The sequence below is a fragment of the Caretta caretta genome, chromosome 1, assembly GCF_965140235.1.
Source record: "Caretta caretta isolate rCarCar2 chromosome 1, rCarCar1.hap1, whole genome shotgun sequence".
Lineage (NCBI taxonomy): Eukaryota > Metazoa > Chordata > Testudines > Cheloniidae > Caretta > Caretta caretta.
Window position 1 is genome coordinate 352627537 of NC_134206.1, and position 24788 is coordinate 352652324.

The 24788-nt window shown below is 51.6% G+C and overlaps 1 protein-coding gene across 1 annotated transcript in view; it reads left to right on the forward strand.

Annotated features, from left to right (window-relative positions):
• The first annotated feature begins 8759 nt into the window (after positions 1-8759).
• The window catches only part of SND1 (staphylococcal nuclease and tudor domain containing 1), a 507509-nt gene continuing 491480 nt past the window's right edge, over positions 8760-24788 (forward strand). Inside the window, exon 1 of the mRNA XM_048821939.2 lies at positions 8760-8928. Within this exon, the coding sequence (XP_048677896.1) occupies positions 8857-8928 (72 nt within the window). The 5' untranslated portion in view covers positions 8760-8856. The remainder of the gene's footprint in view (positions 8929-24788) is intronic.

A 24788-nucleotide genomic window follows, 5' to 3' on the forward strand; every position in this document is an offset into this window, starting at 1 on the left:
TTTGCTGGAGGCTGGAGCCACTGAACTCCGGTTTAAAATGCCTCTGAGCATTGTACGCTGATAAGGAGGAAGGGAGAGCTGCTTTATTATTATTGCAATAGCCCCAATGGCAGTCACAGCCTTATTGTGCAAGGGGCTGTATAGACACAGTCCCTGCCCTCAAAGCGCTTACAACGTAAATAGACAAGATAGACAGAGGGAAATCAAAACACACAGAGGTGTGGCTAGTGGCCAAACAGGGCTTAGAAGTCAACTGTCCTGAATCTCATTCCTGTATCCTCTCCACTGGTCCACACTGCCCCTCTCTGTTCTGGAGGTTTTATAGCAACTTGAAGAAATAGCAATTCTTACTGATGAGACCAGTCATATAACTCCAGCTTGAATGCGTGCAATGAGAAGGCCAAACATCTCCAGGAGCTGCGTTAAGCTGCGACCTTACTTTGACATTCCATTGCTGGTACATGATGAAGGGCAGCTTTCGATCACGAAGGCCAGCTGGGAAAAAATTGAGCTCTCTTTTTTAATGCATATGGAACTCTCTCTCTCTTCATATTTTAGATACGAAGCACATGTGGAAACCTTGACCTTGAGGAGGCTGAAGCCACTCAGGTTATAAACTAGCATCCCTCGGGAACTCCTTTTTCTCTATTGCTTGTACTGAGCTCAGAGGTATATGCTGTCAGCCTCCCAGGGCAGAAACAGCCCCTGTCTTCAGGCACTTACCATCTAGGATTTAGACATGACACAAGTGGGTGTGAGATCCTGTGTTCATGCAGTTGGTCCATGGACATTGTTTAATTATTTATTGTTTTAGATGCTGTTCACTACTTCTTCGTTTTTGATGTTACAGGAGCACCTGGAGACCTGAGTGAGACTGGGAATTTATTGTGCCAGGTGCTGTACATACAGACAGTAAGAGACAGTCCCTGCCCCATAGAGGTTTACAATCTAAACAGACAAGTTAGACAAAGCAAGAATTTCTCCCTCTCTAACAGATGGGGAATTAAGACACAGAAAAAGCACAAACAACTTGGCCAAGGTCCAGAGCAGCAAATTGAACCCAAAACTCCTGTCGCCCATTCCCAGCTTCTGGCAAACAGAGGCTAGGGACACCATCCCAGCCCATCCTGGCTAATAACCATCAATGGACCTATCCTCCATGAACTTATCTAGTTCTTTTTTGAACCTTGTTATAGTCTTAGCCTTCACAGCATCCTCTGGCAAGGAGTTCCACAGGTTGAAGTGGAAGTGAAGTGAGTTTATAGGCAGGAGTGAAATGATGTCAAGGTGGTGACTGGACCAATGGGTTCTGGGGAAAAATTCCAGGCATAGGGGACAGCATGGAAAAAGACCAGAGCCATTAATGTGAAAATGAGGACTCCTTCTGCAGCCCTTTCTGCAAGATAAACTAAGATGAAACAGAGCTTACCACCCCCAACCTGAAACCAGTTTCTGAAAATAGCTGTTCTCAGATCAGTTGAGTTGTAACCACTCTGTTACTCTGATTCCCTCTTGCTCCACCTGGCAGGGTTAAAACAGGCACAGGTTTCTATTTTTACATGGCAATTTGCATAGGGATCTTAATGGTCACTCTGACAAACAAGGCTGAGTGTTACAATGTTCTAAACTTACAGCTGTCTGCAATTAGTCTCTGAGGTGATGCAGCAGCTGCCCCAGGGAATGGGGTACAGGGTAGGACCCCGAAGGAGGAAAGCTCCTTCCCCAGATTCAACTCTTTGCATGCCAGAATATCTACCCAGAATCTAGAAATGCAACATCAGTAGTAGCCCCTTTGAGAAAATGCCCAGTCGTGAACATACAGCATGGGAAATGATTCTGAATTCAAAAGGAAGCTAAAGCACAGATTTCCTCTATCCTGAGTGTAACTAAACCAAGTGTGCCAAAAGCACACCTTGCAGAGTTCAATAATTTGGCCCTACTCATCGCTTGTCTAGAATACAGAGATGTGGCTTGTGGAGACTACAAATCCCAGCATGCAAATACTCCCTCTGGATCCTAACCAAAGCCATTGATCCAAATGTGGCTTAAGATAGAACACAGCATGCTGGGAACTGTATTTTTTATGGGCTGCAACGCTAATCAAGACAAGAAGGTCTCCAGTTTGTGTTATTTTTGTGCAAAGTGAGTGAGAGTTGCCAGTGTAGATACTGACTGGGCAAACGTTGGATGTCACCCATGAGGAATGCAAGTCACTCCCTGATGGACAGATTGCCGAACTGGGAGTCAGGAGATCTGGGCTCTGTTCACAGTTCATAGAATCATAGAATCATAGAATATCAGGGTTGGAAGGGACCCCAGAAGGTCATCTAGTCCAACCCCCTGCTCAAAGCAGGACCAATTCCCAGTTAAATCATCCCAGCCAGGGCTTTGTCAAGCCTGACCTTAAAAACCTATAAGGAAGGAGATTCTACCCCCTCCCTAGGTAACGCATTCCAGTGTTTCACCACCCTCTTAGTGAAAAAGTTTTTCCTAATATCCAATCTAAACCTCCCCCACTGCAACTTGAGACCATTACTCCTCGTTCTGTCATCTGCTACAATTGAGAACAGTCTAGAGCCATCCTCTTTGGAACCCCCTTTCAGGTAGTTGAAAGCAGCTATCAAATCCCCCCTCATTCTTCTCTTCTGCAGGCTAAACAATCCCAGCTCCCTCAGCCTCTCCTCATAACTCATGTGTTCCAGTCCCCTAATCATTTTTGTTGCCCTTCGCTGGACTCTCTCCAATTTATCCACATCCTTCTTGAAGTGTGGGGCCCAAAACTGGACACAGTACTCCAGATGAGGCCTCACCAATGTCGAATAGAGGGGAACGATCACGTCCCTCGATCTGCTCGCTATGCCCCTACTTATACATCCCAAAATGCCATTGGCCTTCTTGGCAACAAGGGCACACTGCTGACTCACAGCCAGCTTCTCGTCCACTGTCACCCCTAGGTCCTTTTCCGCAGAACTGCTGCCTAGCCATTCGGTCCCTAGTCTGTAGCTGTGCATTGGGTTCTTCCGTCCTAAGTGCAGGACCCTGCACTTATCCTTATTGAACCTCATCAGATTTCTTTTGGCCCAATCCTCCAATTTGTCTAGGTCTTTCTGTATCCTATCCCTCCCCTCCAGCGTATCTACCACTCCTCCCAGTTTAGTATCATCCGCAAATTTGCTGAGAGTGCAATCCACACCATCCTCCAGATCATTTATGAAGATATTGAACAAAACCGGCCCCAGGACCGACCCTTGGGGTACTCCACTTGATACCAGCTGCCAACTAGATATGGAGCCATTGATCACTACCCGTTGAGCCCGACAATCTAGCCAGCTTTCTACCCACCTTGTAGTGCATTCATCCAGCCCATACTTCCTTAACTTGCTGACAAGAATACTGTGGGAGATCGTGTCAAAAGCTTTGCTAAAGTCAAGAAACAATACATCCACTGCTTTCCCTTCATCCACAGAACCAGTAATCTCATCATAAAAGGCGATTAGATTAATCAGGCATGACCTTCCCTTGGTGAATCCATGCTGGCTGTTCCTGACCACTTTCCTCTCATGCAAGTGCTTCAGGATTGATTCTTTGAGGACCTGCTCCATGATTTTTCCGGGGACTGAAGTGAGGCTGACTGGCCTGTAGTTCCCAGGATCCTCCTTCTTCCCTTTTTTAAAGATTGGCACTACATTAGCCTTTTTCCAGTCATCTCAGTTCTACTGAGCAACCCTGTGCAAGTCGCTTCCCCTCTGTTTCCCCTCCCACCTTTTGTTTGTCTTGTCGATTTAGACTGTAAGCGCTTTGGGGCAGAGACTCTCTAGCACAGTAGGGCCCTGTTCTCAGAAGGGGCTTCTAGATGCTACTCTAGTGCAAATAATAGTGTATGACGATGAAGTGATTGCAACCGATGAAGTGAGCTGTAGCTCACGAAAGCTTATGCTCAAATAAATTGGTTAGTCTCTAAGGTGCCACAAGTACTCCTTTTCTTTTAGTGTATGACAAGAACATGTACAAACTTGACAAAGGTAAGGAACTGCAGCTTCTTCCTGCAACAGAAGGTGCTTGAGGATAAAGATGATAGGACTGGATGGGAGCAGGCAGGCTGTTATTTCTCTTTGATCTCTAAAAAGTATCCTTAGTACAGCAGTCTGGACACCTGGACTAGCTCAGCAGTGTAACACTTCTGTTTCAACAGCCAGTGGCCACAGCTTCTGATTTCACTCCAGCCTGCTGTAGAACCTACTTCAACTCTCCTGCCCTGTCTTGTGATAAGCGAGCAGCGGATGCTCTTGGCTGGGAATGAATGGGGAGGGTGGCAAGAACTCATCACCAAGGTCTGGACGGTACCAGCCACCCAAACCTGTTGCCTGGGCCATGGACTAGGAGTTGGGAATATTTAATCTCTCTAATTTCCTTTCTCCTCTTCCTGAGCCTGTCTCTGAGAATTGGGAGGGTGAGCCACACATAAGAATTTAAGATTGACCGACTGGGTCGGACCAGTGGTCCATCTAGCCCAGGGTCCTGTCTTCTGACAGTGACCACTGCCAGATGCCTCAGAGGGAATGATCAGAACTGGGCAATTATTGAGTGATCCATCCCGTCGCCCAGTCCTAGTTTCTGGCAGTCAGAGGCTTAGGGATGCCCAGAGCACAGGGTTGCATCCCTGACCAGCTTGGCTAATAGCCATTGATGGACCTATCCTCCATGAACTTAGCTAGTTCTTTTTTGAACCCAGTACAGTTTTGGCCTTCCACAAGATCCCCTGATAATAAGTTCCACAGTTTGACTGTGTGTTGTGTGAAGAAGTATTTCCTTTTCTTTGTATTAACCCTGCTGCTTGTTAATTTTATTGGGTGACCCCTGGGTCATGTGTTATGTGAGGGGTAAATAACACTTCCCTATTCACTGTCTCCACACCAGTCATGATTGTATAGACCTCTATCCTACCCCACTTAGTCATCTCTTTTCTAAACTTCACAGTCCCACTGTTTTTAATCCCTCTGCATATGGAAGCTGTTCTATATCCCCAGCATTACTTTGCACTTATCAACATTGAATTTCATCTGCCATTTTGTTGCCCGGTCGCCCAGTTTTGTGAGATCCCTTTATAGCTCTTCGCAGTCAGCTTTGGACTTAACTATCTTGAGTAATTTTGTATCATCTGCAAATTTTGCCACCTCACTGTTCACCCCTTTTCCAGATAATTTATGAATATGTTGAAGTGCCCTGTTCTGTTCACTCCCTCGGAAGAAACTAGGTGGGAACGGAATGGGAACTGAAACCTGTTAGGGGCTGGGGCACTGGGTGGGGGTTGTTTCTGTTTAAGCTCCTCTCCTTCTGCAGTCCCCACCTAAGATGAGCAACAATGTCTTGTATGGGGAGTGTTAGACAGGGGTAAGGGAGATTTGGCTGGATGAGAGACAGCTGCTCAGGGCATTGGCGCCAACTTTCCCTGGCGCCAGTGAGTGCTCGCGCCCCCCCACCCGTGCCCCGCCCCCATTCCAACCCCTTCCCCAAAGTCCCAGCCCCAACTCTGTCCCCTCCCTGCCCCTATTGGACCCCTTCCCCAAATCCCCGCCCTGACCTCTTCCCCGAGCACGCCGCGTTCCCCCCGCCCAGCTGCGCAAAACACCTGTTTCGCAGTGCAAGCGCTGGGAGCTAGGGGGAAAAGTGGGCACATGGCGCACTCAGGGGAGGAGGCGGAGCAGAGGTGGAGGTGAGCTGGGTGGGGCGGGGAGCTGCCGGTGGGTGCAGAGCACCCACCAATTTTTCCCCATGGTGCTCCAGCCCCGGAGCACCCACGGAGTCGGCACCTATGGCTCTGTGATGCGTACTGAGGGCACTCTAGTTTCTCCCATCTCCATCTCCGTTGTCACTGCTTGGCCTCAGGTAGGGTTCTGTGCCCTCCTGGCAAGTGGGATCCAGAAGGTGGGGAAGGGAAATTGATCTGGGATCCCTGCCTCTGCTGAGCTGTGAAGAGGGTGATCCTTTGCAGGGGCCTGGGGGCTTCTTGGGGGGAGAAAGTAGGGGTCTCACCTGGGGCAGGTTGGAGGTAGGGATTGCTAGTCCTTTTCCCCTCCTGGGGCTGTGAGGAATCCCACTTTCCCGTAGCATGTGCTGTGTTGTGATGTAGGTGGAATATGAGGGCAGAGGGGGAAGGTTCTTTCCCTTCTTAGGGAGTGAGTAGGGCGAGGTAGGGGAGGATGGGGAGTTACTCTGTGGCCCTCACTTCTCACCAGGTGCTGAGTGGGGTCAACAGGAGATGGGGGTGCTAGATAATTAAGTGCTTTCCCTTTGTGAGGGATGGGGGCTTATTGGTGTGGGACAGTTATGCTGGGGTTTCCCCTTGTCCCCAAGTGCTGAATGGTGGGGTGCATTGGAGGTCAGTGGATTCGGGCAGGTCATTGCCCCTCCTGGGAGCTTGGTGTTGGAGGTGTTACTCTGGGGTCCCTAATTGTCCCTGGGTGCTGAGTCATGGGCTGGGCGGTGGGAGATTTGGGCAGACAGATCCTTTTCCCTAAAGGAAGGGGGTTTACTGTGGGGCCTCCCTGTCCAGATGACGAACTGTGGTGGAAGAGGGGTTGGGCAGGTCCTTTCCCCTGCAGGGAGACTAGGTGCTATGGAAGGGGGTTGCTCTGGATCCCCTGTCCTGGGTGCTAAGATGTGGGGTTGGCTGAGGGGCAGGTGGTAGGGTGGGGTCACCCAGGGGCTGAACCATGTAGTGGGCTGGGGGGAGGTGGTGGTAGGGGCTCACTCCAGGGTCCCCCCATCCTGTGGGCTGAAGCATGCAGTGAGCTGAAGGGCAGGTGTTGGGGTGGTCATTTTGGGGGCTGGGGTTGGGCAGGTCTTTTCCCCTGCAGGGGGGATAGGTGCTGTGGAGGAGGGTCACTCCAGGGGTCCCATTTCTGGGGGTTGAGCCATGGGGTGGGCTGAGGGGCAGCTGCTGGTGGGATCACCCCTATCCTGAGGGCTGAGTGGTGCGGTGGGTTGGGGAGTCAGGTGGTGGTGGGGTGACACTGGGGTTCCCCTGTCTCCGGGGCTGAGCTGTGGGATGGGCTGGGAGGCAGGTGGTGGGGGATCACACTGGAGTCCCCCTGTCCTGGGGGCTGAACCATGGGGTGGGGTGCCACTCTGGGGTTCCCCCCATCCCAGGGGCTGAGCTGAAGGGTGGGCTGAGAGTCAAGTGCTCAGGGGGTGGGGTGAAACCAGGGATCCCCTGTACCGGGAGCTGAGCCGCGTGGTGGGCTGGGGGGCACGTGCTGGGTGGGGGTCACTCCAGGGTCCCCCCATCCCAGGGCTAAGCGGTGAGCTGGGGGAGTCACTCCGGGGTCCCCCTGTCGCAGGACTGAGCGGTGGGGTGGGGGCAGGTGCGGGTCACTCTGGGGTCCCCCCCCATCCCGGGGGCTGAGCGGTGGGGTGGAGGCAGGTGCGGGGGGGGGTCACTCCGGGGTCCCCCCGTCCCGGGGCTGAGCGGTGAGCTGGGGGGTCACTCCGGGATCCCCCCGTCCCAGGGCTGAGCGGTGGGGTGGGGGCAGGTGCGGGGGCGGTCACTCTGGGGTCCCCCCCCATCCCGGGGGCTGAGTGGTGGGGTGGGGGCTAGGTGTGGGTGGGGGTCACTCTGGGGTCCCCCCCATCCCGGAGGCTGAGCGGTGGGGTGGGGGCCAGGTGTGGGTGGGGGTCACTCTGGGGTCCCCCCATCCCGGGGGCTGAGCGGTGGGGGCAGGTGCGGGGGGGTCACTCTGGGGTCCCCCCCATCCCGGAGGCTGAGCGGTGGGGTGGGGGCCAGGTGTGGGTGGGGGTCACTCTGGGGTCCCCCCATCCCGGGGGCTGAGCGGTGGGAGCAGGTGCGGGGGGGTCACTCTGGGGTCCCCCCCCCGTCCCGGGGGCTGAGCGGTGGGGTGGGGGCCAGGTGCGGGGGGGTCACTCTGGGGTACCCCCATCCCGGGGGCTGAGCGGTGGGGGCCAGGTGTGGGTGGGGGTCACTCTGGGGTTCCCCCCCATCCCGGAGGCTGAGCGGTGGGGTGGGGGCCAGGTGTGGGTGGGGGTCACTCTAGGGTCCCCCCATCCCGGGGGCTGAGCGGTGGGGTGGGGGCTAGGTGTGGGTGGGGGTCACTCTGGGGTCCCCCCCCGTCCCGGAGGCTGAGCGGTGGGGTGGGGGCCAGGTGTGGGTGGGGGTCACTCTAGGGTCCCACCATCCCGGGGGCTGAGCGGTGGGGGCAGGTGCGGGGGGGTCACTCTGGGGTCCCCCCGTCCCGGGGGCTGAGCGGTGGGGGCCAGGTGCGGGGGGGTCACTCTGGGGTCCCCCCCCGTCCCGGGGGCTGAGCGGTGGGGTGGGGGCCATGTGCGGGGGGGTCACTCTAGGGTCCCCCCGTCCCGGGGGCTGAGCGGTGGGGGCAGGTGCGGGGGGGTCACTCTGGGGTCCCCCCCGTCCCGGGGCGGGGAAATCAGGGGGCCGGCGCCCCCCCGCCGGCAGCGCTCCGGCCGGGCTGAGGGGCGGGGCACAGTCACACGTGGGGCCAGGGCAGCCGAGCCTTTGCCGACGTGTCCCTGCCCCGCGTGCCCCGGAAGCCCCGCCCTCTTGCCCGGTGACGTCATTGTGACTGTGGTCTATCGGGCCCATGTTGAGGCTCCGCGCGCTGATTGGCCTGGCAGAAAGGGGCGTGGCCTGGCGGACGGGTCGTTGATTGGTCGGCCGAGGGACTCCCGCGCTCAGCGCGCCTGCGCCGGGTGGCGGAAGGGATAAATACCGGCGGCGCTGGGCGCCCCTCCCCCCCCACACGTTACCGTCGGCTGAGTCGGCTGCGTCCGCTCCGCGCTCCCCTCACCTCAGCGCGCCCGACCCGCCCGGCCCGCCCCGCCATGGCCTCCGCCGCCCCCGGCCAGAGCGGCCCCGCCGCGCCCCTCGCGCTGCAGCGCGGCATCGTCAAGATGGTGAGAGCCGGGACCTCCCGCGTTCCCCGGGGCCGGGTCTGGGGTCTCTGTCCCGGGCCTCTGCAGCCCTCCGGCCCCGCCGTGGAACCCGCCCCGGCCCCCCGGCCCCGGGACCCCCCGGTCTGCCCCCCCGCGCCGCCCCCCGCCGGTCCTGCCCCGGAACCGCCGTGGGACCCCCCCCGGCTGCGCCCCCGGTCCTGTGCCCCGCTGGTGCTGACCCGGCCCCCCCGGTCTGCCCCCCGGGGCTGTGCCCCGCCGTGACAGGACCCCCCCGTCTGCCGCCCCGCCCCCCGCCGGTGTTGCATCTGCTCCCCCCGGGCCTGTGCCCCACCGTCTGCCCCGGCTCCTCGCCCCCTGCCCCCCCGTCTGCTCCCCCCCCCGGGCCTGTGCCCCGCCGTGACCAACCCCCCCCTCATCTGCCGTGTTGCGTCTGCCCCCCCGCCTGCCCCCCCAGGCCTGTGCCCCGCCGTGACAGACCGCCCCCCCGCCGGTGTTGCCCCTGCCCCCCCATCTGCCCCCCGCCGTGACAGACCCCCCCTCGTCTGCCCCCCCGCCTGCCCCCCCAGGCCTGTGCCCCGCCGTGACAGACCGCCCCCCCGCCGGTGTTGCCCCTGCCCCCCCATCTGCCCCCCGCCGTGACAGACCCCCCCTCGTCTGCCCCCATCTGCCCCCCCTCCGGGCCTGTGCCCCGCCGTGGGACCACCCCCCCCGGGCCTGTGCCCTGTCCTGCCGGGCCGCCCTTGCTCGGGCCGCCCCCTGCTTCCCCGCGCTGCAGCCGAGACCCCGCCGCTCCCCACGGGCGAGGCGGCTGGAGGCTGCTCGGCCACTGCCGGGCCTGGCCGCTGCCGACTGTCCCTGCGTGAGCCATGTGCTCTCGGGGGCAGGGCTCCCGGTGGGTCTGGTCCCGGGCCAGACCCCGGCAGCTCATCCTGGGCCGAGGTCGCAGGGCAGAGGGGTGCTAGGTAGGGGGCTGGTAACGTCCTGCCTTGTGTCCAGTTGGGTCTGAGACTTGTCCACGGCGGTGGCTTTCCTGCGGGCCAGGAGGCCTTCCTGCGGTGCGGCTGGACATGTCCTCCAGTCTTTTGGGGGCTGGGGCATGTTCTCTGCCCTCCCACAAGGCTGCAGACCTGGAAGCTGCTCAGAGATTGCTCTTGTCCTGTGGATGGCCATGTGTTCCTCCTGGGGGTGGAGAGGGCATGCCCTGTACCTGCGGGGAGGGGCCTGAACCTGAGGATTGGTGGGTATGTACTTTACCCTGATGGATGGGCAGGCCCTTATGTCCAGGGCATGTTTTCCATTGGCTTCGCACGAGTGGTTCCAGGGCAGCAAAGTTTTCAGTAGCTGTATAAAAAACTCGCTCCTAGGTGAGTCTGGCGGGAGCCTGCTTGGGGTGAGCCACGAACTGGGTGCAGAATGGTGGGGGAGGGACATGGACACATGCAGCTTGGTGTGGGGGTGTCTGCATTGTTTGACTGGGGGGCTAAGAGAGTTAAGGAGGTGGGAGTGCAGTGTGTGTTCTGTTTTGGTATTGATCTGTGTGCTGGTGGGAGAGATTGGGCTTGGGGTTGGTGTATTGCCCTCCACTTCCATCTGTATTGGCCCCAGCCAGTGGTGTTTGCAGCAAGCCCCACTCTGGAAGCTACCACAAAGTCTAATCCTTTGCTATTGTCTGGACTGATGGGAGCCCGTGGGGAGGCTAGGTTTTTCAGATGGGAACCCGGTCTGTGGGAGAGGAGAGAGCCCAAGACACACAGCCCAGTTATTTGGGTGGGGGGAGAATGAAGGGGTTGGTGGAAACTGAGACTTGTTTTTCTGGTTGGGCTGGGGTGTGTGTGGGGAGCTGGGGCCGGTGGGCTGTTTCCATACAGGCCCTGTTAACAGGTGCTAGCACCTGTCCTAAAGTCAGACTGTTACTAGCCAGTCAGGGGGCCATGCCCAAACCTATGGAGGCAGGGAGTTTTTACAGTGGTCATGCCTCACTCTCTCCTAGTTTGTCCTTCTCACCACTTTGAACATCTTCAGAAGAAAGAAGCCAGTTCACGCTGGCCTGGGAAGCAGTGCTGGATCTGTGCAGGTGATGCAAGAATTGCTAGCACAGTTTCAACGGTTGTGCAGCACAGAATCTTAGCGGGATCTGGGCATTGGCCCTGACCCATGCCGTGCTGCGCTCTGAAGGGACCGGTCTTCTAGGGAAGGCCGCAGCACAGGGGTGCTCTGGGGAGCCGGGGGGTGGGGGGGGGTTCATATCTCTGTTTGCAGAGTGGTTCAGAAGTTGTTGCCCCCCTCAGCCTTCCTCCAAGAAGGGACCCTCATCTTGCTCACCACAGCTCATGTGGGCTTTTTACCCACCAGAGGGCTTAACCCACTGACTTTTCAGAGCTTTCAGTGTGCCCCATAGGGCTGAAACTGGAAAGGTTTACTCCTTGTTTATCTCTTTCACAAGCTCCCCAGAGGGGACGTACATAGTAGGTTTAAAAATGTAACTAGAGTTTTAACCAGCTTTGAGTTGCTAGGCTGCTGCTAGAGATCCCAGGGAATGTGAGCATCAGACTTCCTGGTTCCTCTGCCAGACTGAATGGTGTCAGATTTAGGGTTGGCCCTAGGTCTGTGGTTAGACCCTTCTCTACTCTCTTGGGCTGAGATTTTTCAGGCTTAGTCTCTGCCCCAAGATAAATTTTCACACAAATCAGCTGAGTAGTCTGTGTGGAAAACAAGCACATCCCTAATGTTAAAAGGGTATATACAGTACCCAGTGCACTGAGGTCTCTAGTTCTACTGTAATATACAAAGTCTATGAAATACAGTTGGCAAATGGATAGGTGATTGATGGTAAGAGGTCAGTCAGGAGGGAGTGCTGTGCAAACAGAGTAAAAGGTGCACCATTCCTAAACCAGATGTGGATTAGGAGCGAGTATGTATTTAGAACAGTCCTTTAGCTGTATTGAATGTCCCACAGAATAGGGATTCCAAATTTTGAAGGCAGGGAGGGGGGCTACTGATGCTGTTACTTACTATCCCTGCTAGATTAGCAGGCAGAGGAAACTCATCTAGTCTCCACCCCAAATTGAAGCATGTGCTTTTATTTCCTTCCAGCATTTCTTCCTCTTTGGATGTTTTGTCCCTTTCCTGTTATCTTCTGTTCCCTTCTCCCAAGATAAGGTGCTTGAGCAGGTTAAAGGAGCCTCTGCAGCAGTTTTGCTCTCAGGGCACATGAGACTAAAACTCTAAATTTCACTCTGGGGCCAGCAGCACTTTTTGCAGGAGGTCACTTGATGGAAATTGAAGGGCAGTGAATTTAGACCCAATAGAAATAAATGCTACTTTATGGAGAATAGTCATCCTTGTGGCATCCATTGCCTCAGGAGGTTATCGAGAGGAGTGCAGTGACTGGATAATTTTATGGCCTAACAATTGTAGCTTTGCAGGCTGTGATTAAAGGGGAAATCAAGTGTCCTGCTTCAGGGTACAAATTGATTGTATGGAGGGGTCAGGAAGGAACTCTTCCATCTGCAGAATGGTACAATTGGGTGCACTCAGGTTTTTGTTGTTTTGTGGAGTAGCAGACTTAGGTCGCTATTTGAGGCTCGTTCACCTCTAATCATGTCTAAAGTTAGGCTCGTAATTCAGGGTTTGGCCTTCAGTTAAAAATACCTTGATTTTTTTAGGAGTACTGAACACCTGTGTGTCTCATTGAAGTTAATGGGAACTGTAGGCGTCCTGCTTGTTGGAAATCAGGTAATTTTTATTTAGGTCCCTCGGTGCAGGTTTAAAGTTCCCTAACTTTAGGCTTCCAGATATGAAAACTTAGGTCTGGGCTCCTGAGCCAGTGCAACAAATCCTATAAACAAAGTTCTTTGACCTTTCTGTTTATATCCAGGCATGACTCTGATTTTGGGGGCGTTAACTGGTGTGTGCTGAACACTTGTGAGAAACTCTGTGCATTACTGAAGGTTAAATTTGAAATGTCTGAGCTTCGTGAACAAGTGAATGTAGTTGTCAGAAGTACAAAGCTTGTTTCTTCTGCCACTTCCTTTGGAGAGCAAGTGAGACTGGCATATGCTTTCTTAAAACAGACAATGTTGCAGAATAGCAGGGCGTGAGCATGAGCTACAGATGGAGTTTTATGGGAATTTGGCTTAATTTTCAGTTAGATTTAGTTTGCTAAACTGCTGTTTCTCAGCTGAGTTGGAAGTTTTCTTCAAATTGCAATTATGCAAAGCATTTTCTAATGCTTGCTAAACAGCATTTAGGGTAGTAAAAACTTGTTTGTGTGTTTATATATAATTTTTTTTAGATGGCTATGGTCCAGGGGTTAGAGTGCTAGTTTGGGCTGTGGGAGACCTGAGTTCAGTATCTGCTTTGCCACAGACCTCCTCTATGCCCCAGAGCAATTCACTTACTCTCTCTCAGTTCCATAGATGTCCAGTGGGGATACTAGTATTGCTCTGCTTCACAGGAGGGTGGAGGATAACTGCATCAAAGATTGCAGAACTTAGATACTACAGTGATGGGGGGGTAAGATAAGTATCCAAGAGAGATTTCACCAGCATCTCTTGCAGCCTTAGACTTTTCTCTCTGGCTGATTCCTATTGTTCAGAATCTTTGCTTCGGGGAATTCATGTTTGAGCTGGGAACTTCACTTTGAGGAATAGAGATCTAGGGAGCACTTTTGGCAGCTTATGCACCTATTTTATTGAAATTTTTTATCTCTTCTCTTCAAGTAATCCACATTCCCTGATGTGAGGGTATAACTGTGTGATCTAGGAGTTGAGGGGTGAGACCCAGGGGTTCAAGCCACCTGAATGACTTTCACAGCAGCTGTGCACCCTGGAATGCATTGATAACTTGTAAAATGGTAAAACTGACCTCCCTTGTCCTCCTGGAAGTGCACTGGAAATAGTAAAGTGAAGTCGTTGCAGGCTGTGTGATGGCTGCCGGAGAATGGCACTGGTTTGAAGCAAAGCCAGTTAAGTTTTGCTCCCTTTCTCATTCTAAAAATCAATGAGTCACTTCCCTGTTCATGCTACAGTGTAAATCTGTTGCAGTGTCAAACTTTCTTACAGCGAAGGAATTCGCATCTGGCAAATGCAGCCTAGATGTAAGAGTACCTGGTGGCAATTGGGGAAGGACTGTTCCCTGGGCCGGTTCGAAGCTTCCCTTTGGTGATGAGCCTGTATTTCATACCCCTTATAGTATCTTCCACCAGGTATGCTCAAGGTACTTTACATACAAATCTCATGATGCTGCCCTCTGAGGTGCTGTGGACCAGCTTAAGGTTAGGCAGCAAGTGGGTGGAACTGGGAATAGACCCAGGGAGTCCTGAATCCAGCAGCTCTGCATGCTGCTGCCTGTGTGGGGGATGATAGGGTGACCAGATGTCCTGATTTTTGGGTCTTTTTCTTAAATAGGCTCCCATTACCCCCCACCCCATCCCGATTTTTCACATGTGCTGTCTGGTCACTCCTATGGGGTGAACTGCTGGGAAGGGTGAGAGCCAGACCCTTGTGGGAGACAAATGGGGACAAGGGTGGGGAGTTAAGTGCATCCATCCTGAGGTGATTTGATGGGGATTGGATGGAAGATGGGGTGATGCTGTGTATTTTGTTCACCCACCCGTTACCTTGCACCTTGCTCATCAGCTGGGAGCAGGGTGTGTACGGCACCATTTCCTGGGTAGCCTCTCCTTAAGAACATAACAGCCATACTGGGTCAGACCAGTGGTCCATCTAGCCCAGTGTCCTGTCTTCTGACAGTGGTCAATCCCAGGTGCTTCAGAGGGAATGAACAGAACTGGGCAATTATCGAGTGATCCATCCCGTTGTCCAGTCCCAGCTTCTGACAGACAGAGGCTTAGGGACACTCAGAGCATGGGGTTGTATCCCTGACTATCTTGGTTACTTGACCTTTCCTTTATGAATTTATCTAGTTCTTTTTGTGAACCCAGTTATAGATTGGGCCTTCACAACATTCTCTGGCAAATAGTTCCACAGGTTGAGACTGCATTGTGTGAAGAAATACTTCCAATTATGTTTTCCAATATGCATTACTTTGCATTTATCAGCGCTGAATTTCATCTGCCAGTTTGCTGCCCAGTCATCCAGTTCTGTGAGATTGCTTTGGACTTAACTATCTTGAGTAGTTTTGTATCATCTGCAAATTTTGCCACCTCACTGTTTACCCCTTTTTCCAGAATATGTTGAACAGCACTGGTCCCAGTATAGATCTTTCGGGAACCCCACTGTTTACCTCTCTCTATTTTGAAAACTGACCATTTATTCATGCCCTTTGTTTCCTATATTTTAACCAGCTACTGATCCATGGGAAGACCTTCCCTCTTATTCCATGAGCGCTTACTTTGCTTAAGAGCCTTTGTTGAGGGATCCTGTCAAAGGCTCTTTGAAAGTCCAAGTGTGGTATATCCACTGGATCACCTTTGTGTGTGTGTGTGTGTTGACCCCCTCAAAGAATTCTGATAGATTGGGTGAGACATGATTTTCGTTTACAAAAGACATGTTGACTCTTCCCCTGACAAATCATGTTCATCTGTGTCTGATAATTCTGTTCTTTTCTATAGTTTCAACCAGTTTGACTGGTACTGAAGTCAGGCTTACCGGCCTGTAATTGCCAAGATCACCACTGGAGCCTTTCTAAAATTGGCTTTACATTAGCTATCCTCTAGTCATCTGGTACAGAAGCTGATTTAAGTGATAGATTCCATACTACAGTTAGTAATTTTGCAATTTCATATTTGAATTCCTTCAGCACTTGGGTGAATCTCATCTGGCCCTGGTGACTTATTGCTGTTTAATTTATCAATTTGTTCCAAATCCACCTCCTCTTGATGCCTCAGTTTGGGACAGTTCCTCAAAGTTGTCGCCTCCCTCTTTGAGACTGTGAGGATGATGGTGGGATGGGAATCCCTCCTGCGGCTGTTTCTAAGCCTTCCTGCTTCATTGGAATGGTAGTTGTCCTCTTCTCTACATGTAGCTGTCACCTGCAGGTCCCCATCCAGTCATCTTCCTCTGACTTGACCCCTCCCTTCCTCTTCGCAAAATCCCACTCTCCTCTTCGATAATTCCCTTTCTGATGACCCATTTGACCTCTGGACTCCTCATTCAGCCTTCAGCGCTGGGTCAGCTCACCAATCCGCTGCCTGGCCACCACCTCTTCCCCTTCAAGATCATTTCTACTGCAGCCTTCTCTCTGGCTGCCTTGACTCTCTTTGGTTCACACAAACTCACCTGCCTGACCATATTACCCTGTTCGCTCCCCAGCAGTGAATCCCTCAACTGGTCCCCTTTCCATCGCATCAAGCTCCAGTTTCTTGTTCTTGCCTTCAAGGCCCTTCATGTTTCTGACTCTCCTTAGTGGACCATGTTTATCATCCTTATCCCTCCACAGCAGTGCTAGCCTTGTTGACTCATCTGTCCACCTCTTCCATAGCAGTGTCTGTTTTCTGTGCCATCCATTGTGCATGGGACACCCTCTAGAGCCACGATTGCTGTAAGGTTGGAATGGGACAATGGGATGGATCGGTCGATAAGTTGCTGTGTTCTGTTCCCTCTGAAGCACCTGGCGCTGGCCATTGTCAGAAGACCAGATACTGAGCTCGATGGACCATTGGTCTGACCCAGTGTGGCTGTTCTTAAGTTCATATGAAGTCTGCAAGAAATTACCCAGGGAGTAATTTCTACGTAGAAGGGCAGTGGGGGGATAGCTTATGCAGTCCCCCCGAAAGCTGTTGCTCTGCTTGTGTGTGGTATACACTTCCTGTTTTTGCCTTTCTCATTGTAGTGCCTTCAGGGTAGGGAATGTGTCCGCCTTGTGTTAGGAAAATACCTAGCACATTGTTGGCACTCTTACAATGTAACTGAGTCCAGGCTGGCATAGTCCTAGTGGGAATGACCCTCAGGTAGGTGACTTGGGGCATTATTTCTCCACTAAAGGTCACACTTCCAACTCGCTGACCTAGTTTTTTCTTTACAGATGTTCTGGCACCCCTCTTAATTTTGTTTTTGCACCTTTTGGGTGTATTTTCCTACAGATGTGGGGAAGCCTGTGGAGTTTGGGGAGCTGAGAAATGGGCCCCCGAGCCCCTGCACAAAGAGGAAGAGAAGCTTAAATGTCTCAGACAGGGTCTTTTTGCCCTGAGTGCACTGCACAGGCTGTTCCTTTCTGTGGCTTAGGTAACCTGGCTCTCCCAGCTGGCTGGATAATTACATACATGTTAAATGCAGTCCATGCTGCAGTCATAGGCCAAATGGCAGCTCATTTTAATGTGTGGGAGTTGGTGGTTGATTCAAGCTCAGAGTAGCTTGCAGTTGGTCATGGGCTGCAGCTACTAGCTGCAGTAAGGTTTTGAAGCCCCAATGCTGCCTTTAACCATCGGGAATCCCAAACTTCACTTGATGGCAATGGAGCAAGCTTAATCGGAAGAGTTCTAGGTTGGAGATGGTTTGGGTGCTGCCCATGAATCAGACCTGCATGTCCTGTCATCCAGTGCTCTTGTTTCCATCCTGCTCAGATCAAGCTGGATCATCACCTTCCCACCCCTGCAGTCTCTGGTCATGTCTTTGCGTGGTAGCTGAGGTAGGTTGCAGTTTGTCTGGCTCATTGTAGGCAGTGAGTAAAATGGGCACTGGCTGCTACTATCTCCACGCTGCCAATCCCTTGGGTCCTGTAATCAGATTTTTCACCCTGTTAGATCAGTTCTTAAGAAGCAGCTGCTGAAATTTAATTTCCTTCTGGAGAATTGTTTCCAGCCGAGACCCAAGGCATTAGCGTTGGGAACTTTCCTCCCTGCTGTGCTGAAATAAGGGGAGATGGGCACTGTTCATCCTGCCACAGTTAATGGGCAGAAAGCTGGTTCTGTGGATGCTTGCTTGAAGAGGTGCAATGCTACTGTGGTATTACCTGGATGGGTGCAGCCTCCCTTGGTGAAGGGTAAAGGAATGGGGGCTGGGGTATGGGAGGGCTGAAGTTGGCAGGACAGGAGGGAGAAGCAGGTGAAATAAGTAGGTGGAAAGTGAATGAAACTGATTATATGAATCTTCCCTTGGGAGGACCCCTCTCCCCCCGGCTGTATATGGAAATAGCAGGTCTGAGAGCACAGGGTACATAGCAACCACCCCTGCACACTGCTGGCTCAGATATTATTGTGGTTAGGGCCATGTGAGTACCTGGCTAGAGCATATTGGGGTGGGTCATGCTGGTGTAATTCAGCTGCTAGCCAGTTGCTGTGGGAGGAGGGAACGTGAGTCTCAGGAGAGATACAGACCTGTGAGAAGCTGCAGATGGGGAAGAATAAGCAGCTGTATGTACAGCACTTAGCAAGCCCTGTTCTGTGCAAGGGCTTGTTCGCGTCTTTGGAGCGGAGCGCTACAGATAATAGAGCAAGTAGAAGTTAGCTACTGAACCCAGAGAAGGCAGCAGCACTATTGCAGTGACGAGAACCTAGAAGATCATTGGAAGGAGCAGATAGGTGAAGGGTCCCTCTTTTGCAGGCATGGGTTTGTGTAGATAGAGCCCGAGATGTCTCCTTCCATCACTGGAGTCAGATCCTGAGGACGTAGTAGGTATTCCCAAGACACCTGAGGTAGTTGGGGTGACTGGGGGAGCACAGATCCCCAAGAGGTTGGGGGGCTATAGGTAGGGCAGCTGTCCCACATGCTGTCAGAGGAATTGTGAACTGCCATTCACTCAGTTTGACGTGTCAGGATGATGGGCAGGTAGCCTTATACTTCCAAAGACTGACTGTACTGTAGCCTGGCCCTATCCTTGGGACAATCTCCTTCTTTGAGCATCCTCTGGCCTCCAAATCCCTACTTGAAGCCACTGTTTCCAGGGATACTGCCTGGCCTACCTGTTTCATGCCTTCCTCTACCTGAGCTGTTCTGTGGCTTGCCCCCTTTGATCTCTCTGATCCTAGACTTTCAATGGGGGAGAACCTGGTCTTACTCTGAAACATCATGGAAATCACAGCACTTTTTTTTAAGCGGGACAAACTGAGAAAAATGAGTTTGAGATGCTTCCTGAGAACCAATTCCTGAAGGAGGAAGGTGCTGGCAGAGCAATGGGTGGGCTGAAGCTACACAGAGGGTGTGGGATACAATCTGCCATGTGTGTGGGGTGCCAAGAGTGCACAAGGTCCTGTGGTTGAATGAGGACGTTCAGAAGCTAATAGAGGATGCAAAGAAGTGTGTGTTGAGGGACTAAGCAAAGGTAATCTGTTTGAGAGACTGCAGTCAGGTTGATTGTGGACGGCTGCTGTGGGAATGATGACTAGAATCTCAGCTTTGTGCATTTTTTGTGATGGGAATCTCAGGCCCAATAAAAATGCACAGTAATAATGCTCCGCATGTCTCACGCAGTGATTGCAAAGCACTTTACAAAGGAGAGTCAACATGTCCCCTTTGCAGATGGGGAAACTGAGCCCCGGAAGTGAAGTGTCTTACCCCAGGTAACAAAGAGAGTCTGGGCACAGCTAGGAACAGCGCTCGTGTCCACCTGACTGCAAGCCCACTGCACTGTGCTGTGAAGTCTGAGGCCTTTTTCTGCAATGAACAGTAGCCAGATGGAAAGACAGCAGCCGTGAGCTAGGTAGAAGTCACAACCTCACATTCCCGCTAAATTATATCAAAACAACGTATTATTGGGCTGTTAAGGAGGTGCTCCTCTCCGAACAGTACCCACCCCCACCAGGCAAAGAAACAGATCTTAAGATGTTTAAAGAAAACTTGTTTGGCATTCTGTCTGGCAAGGAACCATATCAACAGTTGTGATTGTGAAATCCCCACTTTATTTTGTCTTTATGGTCCTCACTTCTCTATTGTTTATCTGGAGGGTCTCTGGTTCTATGATTGTTTCTGTCTGTTTCATAACTAATCTTGCAAGATTTAAATCAGCTAAGGTACCGGGGTCTGATTGGTTAAAGAATTATTTTGTAATGGGCTAGGATTGGTGAAGAATACGGTTCTTTAGTTTACAGTGATTGGTTATGGTACAGCTAAGCAGGACTCACTGTATAAACTGGGGTCCAAAAGGAAGTTCTTTGGAACCAACTCCAGGACATAGCCCCAAGATCAGAGCTGCCAGACCTCAACACCATGCCAACCACACAGTGCAGAATACTTTAGCCATGGACAATCTAATCTTGACTGGCCACCAAGAAAAGCTTGTCTGCCTTATGAGGAGTGGTGCACAGTGTATGCTTGCTTAGTGTGTCTATTTTGTTTTGGTAACTGTTAATAAATAGAAGTTAAGGGTATTACTGTGTAAGGCTCTTTTACTGGTAAAAGGCCCTACAAACCTGCAGAAGATTATGCCCTGAGCCCTAGGAACTGAGTACGGGTAGGTGCTTTTCACCCAGAATCCTGGGAAAGGGTTGGGGTGCCTAAATTATCCAGTTCCTGGGGTCTCAAGGTGTAACCCGGTTAAAGGTGGGGTGCCCTAGAGTGTGTGGGTAACAATGCTTCCTTGAGAAAATGACCTGATCTCAGAGCAACTCCAGTGCTTGCAGAGCATCCTGCTGAGTTGGATGGAGGCAGGCTGTCGTACCTTGCCTTGGAAGCTGCTTTCTTTTTTAAAGAGTAAAACCCTGGCACTTCTGGCTGCAGTGAAAACATTATGAATGTGATTGGGGTGTAACTGATGGTGCCCACAGTCTGAAACAATAGCTGGGCCTGAACTGCCCCTTTCACCTTGATTGGTAACTCAGAAGCCTAATGATGCTAATCAAACCATATGAGAAAGGTGAGGGGGTGACTAGGCTAGCTTGTCGCATTGCGGTGATCAGTCGCTTTAGCTAGTTGGCGTCTTGTTCTGAACTGCAGGGGTGTTTTCTGACCTTTCTCCTGTGCTTCTGTTTTACCATGTTGTCTTGCTGCCTGAAAACTTCTGTTCCCTGAACCTCTGGAAGGAACTCTATTGAATTCAGTCACATTCTATCTTAGTCCGAGCCTGCGTGTCACCTTTGGACGTTCTCCCCTCTGCCACAGCCCCTTGAGTCTTGATGGGTCTCGCAATCATTCCCTGGGGCTTTCTCTCTAAGGAGCTGTCTGGGGCAAGGAGGGCTGGTGTCCAGGGCAGGTCTTCCCTTGAGGTGAGGGACCTGGGAGCTGGGCTCATGGAGGGAGTTGCCTTGGCTCATGTTGATGAGCTTCCATCTCTAACACTTCTCACCTAGGAGCATCCCAGATGGGTTCCTCAGGGGTCACCTTCCCTGTTAGTGGCTGTTGGAGGTCAGCTGTCACAGGTCAGTACAGGTAGACACAGATTCCTGGTATGTGGGGGATGTGGTTGGATCATTACTATGTGCCCAGACACTGTCTGGTGTAGAGCTGGAAGGAACCTGAGTTTAGTCCAACCCCCAGTGTGAAGCTGTAACCTGACCGGAGTAATTACCCTCATGGAGTTGCTGGCTGATGTGCTAAAGCACTGTCTGATACTGGAGTCTGTATCCTGCACAATGTTGCTTGAGGCTTGTGTTTTATAGCCCAAATCTAATGATTCATCGCTGATCAGATAGGATTGGTGGTTGGTTTCTTGTTGCCTTTTTTGCATAAATGACAGGTGATGCAGCTGGAAACAGCCTGCTGATTCATCCCTGGCCCTTATAAAATCTCTTGCATGTTTGCAATGTTGAGGTGACTTGCCAAAGACAAGTCAGTGGTTCCATCTTGGAATACTTGGTTTGAACTGAGGATTCTTGGTCCTGATTCCACCTAGGGAAGGGCAAGCCTGTCTGTCGAGTGGTCTTTTCAGGACTTTGATTGCTCCTGTTCTGCTCAGTAATTCCAGTACTGTGTCCTGGATGTTGCAATCCATTGGAAAATGGCTGAGTTCTGGCTGCTCTTTCAATCCGGTGCTGAAAGAGAAGCCAAATGGCCAAGGTGGTGCATGGCTTGCTTTCTTGCCAAGCACATAGTCAATTCTAACAGGTCTAAGCATGTACTAAGTGATGCATCTCAGCAACTTCTAGCCACCTAATCAGGTTTCGCTTTTTGCTATATGTGCAGACATGAACAGTCAGGGCAAACTGACAACTACTAATTTCTAGCAACAGGTTAAGTGGCAGTTCCCCTGGGAGAGGCCATCTGGGAGCTTGAAAACAATTAAATGCAAATTCTGGCTAGCCTTCTGGTGCTGAACTCACTAAATGTGTGAAATCAGCAACTTGGGGCAGGAATTTGTCTTTAAAGCTCTGTACATAGAAATATATAGAAAGGCAGTAGGAATTATAGTGCATTTACAAATGAACACCATGGGAAGGCAGAGGTGTCTCCAGTCGCCATGTTTTCCGTGTTTACACAGCAGCTGTAACTACCCACAGTCTGGCTCAAAATGAGGGTCCTGTCTGAGGTGCAAATTAACTACCATTTGACTTGTTTTACAATATGGATTTCCTTTTGCCTCTTTGCTAGCTTCCCCTCCCATCTCCATATACCCCTTTGTGCCCATATCTTTCATGGCTTTCTTTCTCATGGTGCTCTTGGCATTCTGAGCCTGCTGAATGTTTCAGCTCTTTGCCTGACTGATAGTTGGACTTCGTGCCTGGGTTATAAAGTCAGAAGGGTGAGTGCTGAGTGTAAGGGTAACTGGCGGGTGTGGGGCAGTTGTATGGATTTTATTGCATGCTGTGTGAAAAGACAAACCTTGCTATCTCCAGTGCTTATGAAAAGAGCTGAACTGCTGCCCTAGCAGAGACTGTGTAGTCTGAGCTGTTGGGTCCAATTTGCACCAATCCCATAAAATCTCTGGGTGAGGTCCCTGGCTGTAATGAAGGAATGCACAGGGTGGGATCAAAAGCTCACCCTGGGCTGGTCCCTAGTGTAAGTTTAGAGCAGCCTAAAAGCTGTTTTAAATTGACAGCAGCTGCTGACCATTCCAAGGGACCAATATCACAGCAGGGGGAGTCTGGCAACACCGACACTGACAGCTGGAGCTGCTTCTCTGGCTGCCCTTAGATTGTGCTGGAGTGAGCCTCCTATCATCAGATATGCCAGCTTTTGGGGGGCTGTGCAATCTGGACCTCTTACTGAAATCCCCCAAACCACCAGATTCAAGGTTACACCTGCTAACAGCAGCTGCCTCTTCCCCTCATCAGAGAACCCTAATAATTTTCCAGGACACTTGGTGTTGTTAATTGGATAAAACAGTTAACAGCATCTGAGTTTTCTTGTGCCCTGTAAAGTGAAGATTAAGGGTAACTACAACTATGAAACCTGAGTCTTGAATTGTTGAGCACTGAGGTCTTTGTAGCAGGATTGCTCTGGATGTATCATTTACTTTCAGGCTTAAAGTGAAACTCATTTTCCAGTAGTTTGTATTGTGAATGTATTTCATTTGTATGATCATCTGTATGGCGAATAACAAATGGCATGTAGCGATGCCTGGTGCCACGTGCAATACAAATGATCTCCAGGTAGGAATGTTTGGGATCAGTGATCTGGTGTGTACCATCGATCTGCTGTTCAGCTGGGCACAATGATCTGCTCCTGAACACAGGAGGCAGCATTCTGCAGTGCAGGGAAACATGATACAGTTTTCCTGGTACCTTGTGTATAATGTTAAAAGCTGAACTGAGCCCTCAGTCAGAGTGGAATGTGGATTCGGTTCCCAGTAAACCCATTACATTGCATCACTTTTTCTCCTGCTAGATCCCAAAAGCCCTTAGCAAAGGGATACACAAGGATCATTGCAACCATGTCTGGGGTGGAGCACATGAGCTGTTTAACAGAGCACAGCAACCCTTCACCTCTCTTTAGGTTAGGAAGTAAGGAATTTTGTCTCCAATTTAAGCCACAATGGGAATTTTATGGAAGCAGGAAGTGCTTGTCCAGCTTGAAACATGATTTGGGCATTGTGGCTTTTAATAGCATCCATCACCATGGTAGCTAGCTAATAACCTTTCGAAAATGGGAAATGTACAACCCCTGGAATCTCAGCTAATCCCTGACTGGGCTGATGGGGCCAAATTTAGTTCTCCAGCGCTAATTTACCCTGGAGAGACAGTGTGATAAATGGGCTGGTCACAGCCTTGAGGAGAATTGGGTTGAGACTAGACCAGAACCCTGGAAAGCCTTTTATTTGCTGTCCATGCTGGTCAGATTGTTCTTGTTACTGTAATTTATGGAGCGGACAACGTTTCCTAACAATGTATGCATGAGAGGGAGGGTCTTTCTTCCTTGGCCTTGTGGGCCTTTCTGTTTTTCTTCTCTCCCCCTTTCACTGGCGGATCCCCCCAGCACATTCCTGCTTTGAGTGGCTTATTAATCTAAAAATGTGTAACAATTAACAGCTCCAATAGTCAGTCAATGCCATGTGCTCAGGACCTTGATTTTAATTCTCCCACTAGCACCACTGAGTGGAGAGTGTTCAGATTACAGCATGTGGGAAGCAATTGTTGACCTAGCTCTGTTGTAGAAACTACCACCCTATGGGGGGACCTGGCTGCAGCCGAAGGCTTCATCTTGCAGTGTAGAGGGGGTGTAACCATGTTCTTCTGCCATTAGTTCTGAGCTGTTGCAGCTTTGGACTTGAGTGAGGAACCAGCATGGTTCTGCAGCACGCTTGAAACATCTCTGACCCTGCCTGGGTTGCAGGACAAACTTCCCCAGTCTCGTGACAGTCCGGTCAGTGTAGCAGAGACCTAGCCTTACTAGTGCATTGGGTTCAAATCACTGTGCAGGAGTGGGGTGGGGGCACATGGCAAGCGTGTATTTGGAGCTAAATGCCTGTAGGACAAGTTCCCTCTAAGCTGCACGGCTATGCAGCTACCTATTAAGCCCTGCGGTGGGGAGAGATGCCTCTCCCCCAGCATGGACCTGCCATGGTGGGGTGAGGTGCCTCTCTCCACGTGC